The sequence below is a fragment of the Acipenser ruthenus genome, chromosome 17 (genome assembly GCF_902713425.1).
Source record: "Acipenser ruthenus chromosome 17, fAciRut3.2 maternal haplotype, whole genome shotgun sequence".
Classification (NCBI taxonomy): Eukaryota; Metazoa; Chordata; class Actinopteri; order Acipenseriformes; family Acipenseridae; genus Acipenser; species Acipenser ruthenus.
In genome coordinates this window covers 21,153,243-21,163,515 of record NC_081205.1, presented here as the reverse complement: position 1 = coordinate 21,163,515, position 10,273 = coordinate 21,153,243, and the positions used below count along the sequence as shown (strand labels likewise).

General features: G+C 36.4%; 1 protein-coding gene across 1 annotated transcript; it reads left to right on the top strand.

The window, feature by feature from the left end:
• Positions 1-224: 224 nt before the first annotated feature.
• LOC117422844 (otolith matrix protein 1-like) lies at positions 225-10,214 on the top strand. Its single transcript, XM_034038043.2, has 9 exons — positions 225-493; positions 1,355-1,491; positions 3,647-3,749; positions 4,221-4,400; positions 4,913-5,087; positions 5,661-5,728; positions 6,460-6,644; positions 8,083-8,254; positions 9,135-10,214. Exons 1-9 carry the CDS (start codon positions 304-306, stop codon positions 9,155-9,157), a joined length of 1,233 nt encoding a protein of 410 aa, XP_033893934.2. The 5' UTR covers positions 225-303; the 3' UTR covers positions 9,158-10,214.
• The last annotated feature ends 59 nt before the right edge of the window (positions 10,215-10,273 follow it).

Sequence of the window (10,273 nt, the reverse complement as noted above, 5' to 3'; positions counted from 1 at the left end):
TTAAACATTATTTTCTGGAATCACCAATGCTGTGAAGCTTTGTTCATTACAAAGTACTTCTTGTTTTACAGGGAGAATGCTTGGCGAGCATAAAATGAATGCTGTTGTTCAAAGTTTCTAAACCAGGACTGCCCAGATCCTGATACATGAGTTTTCAAAATACAACATTGTGTGGGATTTTAAGACAAACTTTAATGGTGCCAGTGCCGGCAAGGTTGGTTTACAAATGTCCTGCCACAATGGAATCTGATAGATGAAATGTTCTGTTAACCTGCCTAATCAGCATGATGCTATGACTTGTTTATGTGTCTCCACCTACTTCACTGCTCTGTAGAAACTGAAGGTATAAGTGAAGGGAGGAAAGTATTGGGCTCAAAGCCCTGTGTCACAAAGAGAAGGCACCTGGCATCAAAAATGAACTGTCTGAGGAAGGAGATTGTTTTTTTTCTTTTTTCAGCTATCCTGTCTCTGGGGTCAACTGAGCAAGGGACAAGTAAGTTTTAATTTTTAATTTCTATTTTGAAGGTTATACAATCATGTCTTGGGTGTAAGATACAGTGCAAGCAGTATAGATTTACTGTACTGGAAATCATAAACACATTCCGACTAGGTACCTTGCAAGCTCATATAGGAAACGCCTGCTTTGTAGGAGTTTTCTTTGAAATTGGATCAGTATTTAAAAAAAAGGTGTAACGGGGTCAAGGATGCCCTGTTCACATTTATTTTACACTTGTATGTTACTATTTTTATAATTTTATTTATTGATTTGATTAGTGCTTGCTTTATGTTGTCTGACACTTTACAGTTGATTTGTATCACATTATGTTGGCTTCTCCACTCGTTTCCCTTTACCTGCCCTTTTGAGCACTGACTAATTGAGTTAGATACATTTATGCACCTGACTATAAGTAGCCCACGGGACGGCCATCATGGGGTTTGTGTTTTGTCTGTCTGTCTAGTGGGAACGCAGTGTTTGAAATTTGCAACGATGAGTAAGAGAGAGTTAAACGGACTAGTAAATGGAGCATCTTGACAATAAACTGTATGCCGGTGTTGAAAAGTGAACGTGAGGTATCCAACCGGAATTTAGGAAATGAAACAGAATAAATATATTGTAATGCTGGCTCTCTTTCTGTCTCTCTGTGTTCCCTCTCCTGTATGGACATTGTGTGTGTATTAGATTTTTAGACCAGGTATTTTGCTTTTATTATTACTGTTTTTACCATTTTATGAACGTATATCTACCCTCTATTGACGGGTAGCAGCATTATTGCACTTTGTAATACGTTATAATTTTTATACCTGTAACTTCCCCAAGACAGCCTATCACTAACCTCCTTGTTTGTTTCTTCAGTCAGATGGTGTGTGCTGACTGCGGCAGAGCTACAGAAATGCTTGGATTTTGCAGGCAACGCAACTGAGAGCAATATTCACAATGGACTCCAATGTATCAGGACCTCCTCTGCTTTGGACTGTATGGAGAAGATTAAGGTAAACCGAAGGTTAGCGTAAGATGATGGTTCAGCTTAATAGGACAATAAAAGGTTTTTCAGACTTGGGTGAAGCCCGACACAGTAGATTCAGTCCATGTGTATTAGGATCCCTGATGATCTGATAGTACACGGAGCAATTGTTCCGCCTCTCAAAAGATGAAAATTACTCATGTAATTGGGTCCATTGCTGTCCAGGTAAGAATAGATGATTTCATGGGCCATTTTGCATAACAGATGCCCCCAATTCCCCACATCCCACCTTCAATTTCTCTAAATATTTAGGCTGTATTAAATGAGGAATGGTCTTATTTAGGCTGTACTGAATGAGCAATGCCATCGTAGCTGCCTGAATTTCCCTTTTCTCTTGGAGTTACTAGTAAGTGATGCAGAAGACTCCATGGCTACCAGTAGTTTATTCCTCTAGAACAACACCTAAACCCTTTTGACAGTGCTTTGGCAAGTTTTTCTATATTTTTTCAAATCCTTGTATATTATCTTTCTCAGCCATTAGCTGTGGAGACTTTGATAGGCTTCAGTTACACACACTTAAAATCTCATGTGAAATGTGTTAAAATGTTTGCTGTCAGCGATGCATTGTGTGCTACGGAAAATGACAAGAATCCTTTCTGAAATATTCACATCCAACACATCACTGCATAGGTCTGCGAAGAAAAGAGGAGTTGTTTCTATCAGTTAAATGCCTTTGCAGCTCAGTTACATTAAAGAAGGATCAACCAGCATAACTCCTGTCACACTGGTACAATGCATTAGTGAGAGTGATGGCTGCCCTGGCGGTCCAATTTGTGATCAGATATCATCTGTCCATGGAAAGGATGTTTATTTTCTCACTTACTGCTCAGGGATCCCAATTATATTAAACAGGTCCAGAATACTTTAATGTCAAGCAGGTACCTTTTATTATGGAAAATTACAAGTGTTTGGGTCATTAGAGTTTCATTAAATTTAATCAGACACTTGCTTAGGGGGTTTTCATCACAAAAGTTCAGGGTGTCAGCGTTTGATTGCCAAGTTGCTTTTTACTTGAACACTTTTGAATTCCATTATAAAGAAAAATCTAGCAAACACTGATCAAAAGAAGATTTGTAGCATTCTGCTGGGACTCTTTGTGCACCCTGTTCTCAGACTTAAGAAAAAAAAAGCCAACACTGATCCTTAGGAGCTTCTTCCAGGCAGAGCTGTATGGAGCGTCTTGGCTGATTTATCTGCAAACCTGTATTATGACTCACATTGAGTTGCCAGAGAATATACTGTTTCAGTGGGTTTGCATCATAACTGAATTTTGTACAGGCTTCTTTGTGCTTTAATATAAATTACACATGTTTGCTTGGCAGCTTGACAATTCGTATGCCTCTAGATATGGTTTTGACACAGAAACATATCCCTAAAGGTTTTTTCTTCTTTGATAACCCTGAAAGACAGCTATCTCTAAGTTATTCATGAACAGTTCTTATTTGTGTACTCATATTTGATGGACAGAAAGTCACTTTGTAGTACAAACTCCACTGAGCACATGATGTGACACCCTGCTTTACTGACAGGTGAGTTACATAGTTAGACATTTGAGTGAAGTGAGTTAAGCTGTTTTGAAGAGCCCAGATCAGCATCGTAGTTGTTAGAACCTACAGTTTCGCTTGAGTGACAGAGAAGACTCCACTACCAGTAGTTTATCACTTTAGTTTTCCTAAAAGTTTATTAAAAACTTTGACCTTTATGTGATGTTGGATTGATTTTCAAACAGTAATAGCACTAATTCACACCAATTTAATTAGTGTTACCATTACACTACTTTCAACTTTAATCAACTCAAATAACATTGCTGTAATGCTTTCTCAAGTTCTAATAACATGTCCAGGCTCTCTATTAAAAGGAACATAATATGCGAAACAAAGAGCAGATATAAACCAATGTGTTACTGGTATTTTATTTTAAGTTAACGTAATTCCTGCTTTTCAGAAGCAGTGTTTAGCACTGCCTGTTTATTTTCCTGTATTTTTGTGATGAATTACCTGTCTGGTGTTCATGAAAGTTGCTTGACTGGTAGGTGAACACTGAAGTCCTCTCTACTGACTTTCACTGACCTCTCTCAATAATCTCTTCCATATGAATTGCACTGGTTGGCCCGATAACCTCAGGAAGGGGAGGCTGATGCTGTTACTTTGGATAGAGGGGACATCTACTCTGCTGGCCGATGTTATGGCCTGGTACCTGCTGCTGGAGAATGCTACAAAAACAATGGTGAGTACTTTTCTGTGAGTTTGCCTGCTATACCTAACCTACAAATACAGTGAAAGAAGTGTATTCCATAATCTCTCTTTTACTCCAAACTGCATGGGGCTCATTTTCTCACTTTATCAATGAGTAATTATCTCAGAATTTTTTTTTTTGTTAACATTTCCCTTACTACTGTATTTGATGGTGTTGCTATCATTTTGAGTGATACTGGGTTATGTTGCTTGAATATTGAGTTATTATCATTATTACTGCCTGCTATTACCTGGTTTGAGATTGAGCTGAAAAGTCAGTATTAGAGCAACACCATAAAACAGTAAAGCAAAAAAAAAAAAAAAAAGCAATTAATGTGTCACTTACTCTTTAAATATTTAAAAACCAGGGTAATGGGGAGGTTTTCTGTTCTCATAAGCGCATTACATGACATATCGTTTTGGGTACCACAGCATTAAACAATCTTACTCTCTTTTCTTCCAGAAAGTCTCATATATTATGCAGTTGCTGTTGCAAACAAATTACAGGACATTTCCATGGAAACCCTGAGCAACATGAGTTCCTGCCACTCTGGAATGAAGCGCACTGCTGGCTGGGTAGTACCAGTGGGATTCCTGGTTAACAGAAACATCATAACCGTTCGCAACTGTGACTTTGCTGGAGGTACTTTAATATGCATAAAAGAGAAGCCGAGACAATCTTACCTTAATGTTTTTATTTGAATTAGTATATTAAATGGTTAAATACAGAGTAAGGCCATGTTGAAGGTCTGATGAATCAGAAACAGTAAGCAGTACATAATTGTGTGCAGCAGACCTAAGATTTTCACAAACAAATGCCTTAGGCTATACCATACTGTATGTATGTAGACCTGTTTTAAGATTTTAACCACCATTAAACACCCATAAAACATGGTCAGAGAAACACAGAAATGAATTGCCAAATATACACACACACACACACATTATATATATATATATATATATATATATATATATATATATATATATATATATATATATAATTTGACATCTATATGATAATTATTAGTATTAACACGCAACTGTATAAAACATTAAAATCCCAATTATAATGACAGTAGTTTTTTATGTATACCTGTGATGTTTTATTTTTACTTTGTGGTTTTTTAACTATATTTTGATATTTTGTTTCAGCTATTGGTAGTTTATTTAAACAGAGCTGCATTCCTGGAATTAAAGACCTACAATATGACCCGCTTGGTACTAATCCTCAGAACTTGTGTGAGGGCTGCGGTGGTGGTGGCGATGGGCAAAACATCTGTGCCAATTCATCTTTTGAACGATACTTTGGGTATGCAGGGGCATTCAGGTAAATATGCTGTAACTCTCATGAGGGGATTAGACAAATAATTTGGTTCAACTTTAATATACTGATTAATATTCACAATAGGAACTTGGGGTGCAGGTAAATCGATGAGTCACCCTGAAAACGTAATACCTTTTATTTTAATATTAAACACTGATCAACTGCCTCTTGAAAATAGAACAGAAAAGATACCACACCTGATTTTGTTTAAAACAAAGTAAAAATAACACATCTCTTCTCCCACACACCAACCTGAACTGCCATTTAGCACGCTTTGCAAGTCAGCTGGATGATTAATAAATCAGAAAAAAAATATAGATACATACATAAATAGATACATATCCACGTTCCCCAACACTAATCTCAAACTTTGAAAAGCTACTTACAGAATGTGAAATATTGTTAATGTCTTATAATTTCAAAGTATATGAATAAACAAATAAAAATACACCAGTTAAGGTGCTACCTGTCCATATGCTGGTACTAGTGTATTATTATATATTATTGTATACAATTGAATGTGTCCTGCACATATCACCAGTAAATCTGCCCTTAACACCAAGGGTTGTCCTCTAGGTGTCTGGCTGAAAATAAAGGAGATGTAGCCTTCGTCCGACACTCCACAGTGTTTGAAAACAGTGATGGTGAGTTAGTCAATACATGTCTTGCATTTTATCAAAGTTTAATCTATCTGTGATGGGTGCAAAACAGATGCTAAAAATAATTATAAGTATGGGGTTACGGTTAAAGGGGTAATAGCTAATAAAATAATAATATAAATCTTACCTGTAGGTATCACTTGTGCAGTTTTAAATGAAACATGTTATAGCAAACATGCATTTTAATTTTAAGAAAGCTCTGTTCTCATGTCTTAATTTCAGGTAGCACTGAAATCGTTGAGACAGTCTGAACGATTTCACCTGAGGAGTGAAAATGCCCACCTCAATGCCTTTTTTACCTGAAAGTTGCGCTTTTACAATATCCCAATTAACTTGTTAAATGGTTGTAACGAAATAATTATACCTCCAAAATAATTTTAAGGAGCATAAAATAGCGCAGAACATGTTTATCATGATTGATTTAGTTATTTATTTTTACTGTCATTCCTTATATTAACAATAACTGAAATCTACAAACTTGGAGAGTAACAACTGAAAGCACTGACTTCAAACACCTCTTTGAAATCACAAGCAAATAAGCTTTCTGGCATCTCAAAGGTAACATTAAGTGATGGATTTAAAAAGGAGTCAAAGACTTCATATGTGAAGAACATAATCTTAAAATCGATTCTAGACTTTACCGGCAACCAAAATACCATGTCAGGCTTGACAGCTATCCTTAAAGCTATAAAGCTTTTTCACATCCATTTCTTAAGGTACAAACCCAGCACCCTGGGCTAGAGACCTAAAGGCTGCAGACTTCAAGCTGCTCTGTGAGGATGGATCAACAGCCCCAGTGTGGCAGTACACCACCTGCAATCTGGCCACAGTCCCTGCACATGCTGTCATGACACAAGTTTCCCGACGCCACCAGGTCTTCAGGTTTCTGGATAATGCTCAGGTTTGTAAAACAAGACTGAAAATTCAGTTCTGGCGAACTGGCACTATTTACTGGTTTCCCAACTGGTAGCTGTTAATAAATATGGGGGCACAGGTTTTTAAAAAAATACTTTAAAGGACTTTCTTAAACCAGTTTAATCAGGTTTTCGACCACATCAAAGGGACATATTCCCAAAGCTTTTTCACTCCAGGTTTCAATTCTAAAATTATTTCAACATCTTTCTACTTTCACTTTTAAAGAACATTTAGAATAAATATAAAAATATATATAGTATTAAATTCTGCAAATCACAAAGTACTGTTGTTGCATTGAATAGTTACATATTTTGTTTTTGTTACCAAACATGCAGTGCCACCTAAGGTAGCCTGTGGCAGAGCAGGGCTCTGCCCTTAGAAATACTGGCAGGGAATGAGTTAAATTCTCCTCCCTGCCCAGGTTGATTGCTTCAAGTGGGAGCAATCAACTAATTAATTATTCAATTAAGGACTGAGCCACCTGGCATAAAAGGAGGCTTCAGCCTCCCATTAGAAGAGAGTTCTGGAAGGAGAAGGAGCCAGTGTTTTGTGTGTGCTGTTTTTCTGTTGGTTTGTGCTTGAATCCAGTGAAGGCAACGCCCAGCCTGGAAACCTTTATTTTTGTAAGTTTTGCTTTTTGTTTTGTGTTTATTTTATGTTTAAAACCTTTTTGTTTGGCCCTTGTGCCTGTTTATTTTGTATTTTTGTGAATTAAAAACTTTATTTTTGAACTTTCAAACTGTCTCTGAGCCGCAACCTCTGTCATCCTTGTCACATAGCCTTATAGGATAATGGCAAAATACTATTGGTTACTTACAAACTGTGCTCAGTTATTGTGACAATATAGTTGGGGACTCTTAAGTTTAGAACTACATGTGTTCTGCCAGATACTCAAATGGTCTTAATATGATAACTTAAGTTATTTTGGCTTTTGAAATTGGGTTTATTATAGTTTTTTTTTTTTTTTTTTGCCATGCCTGAACAGCACACAATACTACCTGGTGGTCAAATGGTATAACTCTTATAAAGCGATGGGGATTGTTAGAAGTCTCCCAAAGAAAAACAATCTCTTTTTCCCAGGATCTATGATTACAAATGTTTCTGTCTCCTGATTCCTTGGTATGCACCAATACCTTATAGTGTAGCATAACAAATAACCCTATTGTGCTTCAGAAGGTCATGAAATCTAAGACAGGCTAGGAATTTGAAGACAGAAACTAGAGATGTTCATGAGTTTCTTAAAGTCACTGGCGTTCTTAATAAGATACAGTAAATAAATATATCTGGAGGGACCTGATCCATTACCTTTGTCTTGGGACCAGCGAAATACTTTAGCCAGCTTTGATCTTTGATAAAGCGTGCCAGTATTGTGATGTGATCCCAAGCTTCCCAAGACTTTGACTAAAGCCATTTATTCTTCACAGAAAAGGTTTGGGGACAATGCAGGAGGTTTCCAGATGTTTAAGTCCTCTGATTATGGAGATAAAGACTTGCTGTTCAATGATGCCACCACAAGGCTTGTAGCAGTGCAACAGAGCTATTCCTCCTGGCTGGGCCAAAGCTTTCTGACAGCTCTGCAGGCTTTTGACTGTGAAGGTATCTAGTAGGATATGTTTGTGTGTGTGGGCTTGTTTGCCTCTCTGTCTTATTTTAGGTTGCTTTTTATCCTTAATCTGAAGGTAACACTGCTGGTTTGTAATGCACCGGCTTCTATGTATTTGTACATGCATATACTTCACCTCTATTGAATATAATGATCATCTAAGAGTAAAATAATCCCAAATAACATTTTGTGCCCTCTTTTCAGAAGCATAGTTGAAATGGACATTATTTAGCAAGCCTGGGGGATAATGATCTAAGCAGACACAGCAATAGAGAATTATCTAAAACACACAAAATATAATATTAAAAAAAAATCTCTGTTTTTCTTAACATTTTAATGTACTGGACAATATTTATTGGCTTTAAATTAAACAGCTATTACAGTGAGTTTTAGTATTTTAAAGTACAGGTTTTTTCATTACAGAATATAAAAACATCAGAAAATGTACAAACATTTGTCAAGTCTGGTCTTAAAAGGTCCTAATAATCCAGCATCAACAACATGGCTAGGTAACCTACTCCATACCCTCAACAGTGTCTTAAGTCTACTTAACTTCCAACTGTATCTGCTGGTCCAGCTGTCTTCACTGGGTGAACTGTGTTAACTTCTTCAAAGATTTTTAAAGACTCCCATGAATTCTGTCCTTATTCTTCTTTGTTCTACACTAACTAAATTCAGTTCCCTCAAGCAATCTAAAGGTAATGTTTCCAGAATACGAAACAGGCCTTGATTCCAGGATCTGGGATTACAAACCCCATCGGTACTTGATTGAACAATGTGTCTAGACTTTTCTTGGTTGACAAAGCCAAGAACAGATGGAAAACAAGAGCTAGCCTACCGTCTTTTTAATTCAATATACATTTTCTATTTCAGGGCCTTGCTACCTGGAACAATGATTGACAGAGGGTCATACCATCCCATCTTCTTAACAAATACTATTCACTGCAGCAAATTTATATACAGTATCTAAATAGTTGAGGAATGCTGAAAAGAAGATACACTTTCTAATATAAGGAGTAATAGTAGCACAAAATGTATGAGAAATTGGTTGAAAGGTACTGCAGTGGAACCATTTGTGTTATCCTACAACGACCATTGTGAAATATTTTATTTAAATCTGTTGCTGGTAATATTGACCCCGAAAATGGTTTTGCTAGTTTTTATTTATTATTTTTATGGTTATGCGTGGATATTATAATGGTAACTTTTCTGTTTTTATATTGGTCTGGGCAAAAATATGTAAATATTTATATGAGTCATAATTTCAGTTAGTAGCTATGGTGAAGAGCCACATATAATAAAACAAAAATGTCATTCATGGAAATACAGCTGAAATCTTCAAAATATGTGTTGACAAAACATTACTGAAATGCACAACCGCCTTCCAGCCATCTCCCTATTAATTATGCATTTGATGTTCTCTTAATGTGTGCATCCCTATGAAAGCAAATACACATAAGCAAGCCTTAAGGATTTTTGTAGGATAAAGGTAATGCAAGTAACTCCCAATGCCAATTCAATGCTCCCTAACAGTTAAAGCTTTAAGAGAAAGATAGAAAATGGAGACAGAGCTTGTTCAACTAACCAGTTACTAAGAACTCATCCCAAAATGGTGAGTTTGAAGACAAGTAGGCTTACCCAGTCGGTTGGAGGTGTGTACCGGTTTGTGATGAGTCAAATACATTGCGTTTCTTATTGGTGTTACTCTGGGTCAGTCACTAAGGGTTCACACTTGGGATTAGGTTGCGTATTGTGTGTGTTTGCCTGTTTGGAAAAAAGTAAAGCTTGATACATATTTTATCCTAAACCTGTAGACCTTATTGTACGCTAGTGAAATATAATGGAATAATGTTTAAGTGAAAAAGTGAAATGAATGTTTTATTTGATTTTTTTATGTTTTCTTCTTTGCTATTCAGTGTAACAGCTTTTTCCTGATCCTTCAATAAACTCTTGAATTGAAGCACAATCTCAATGTACAGCATGCACTTAATTAATTACTAATAATTACAACA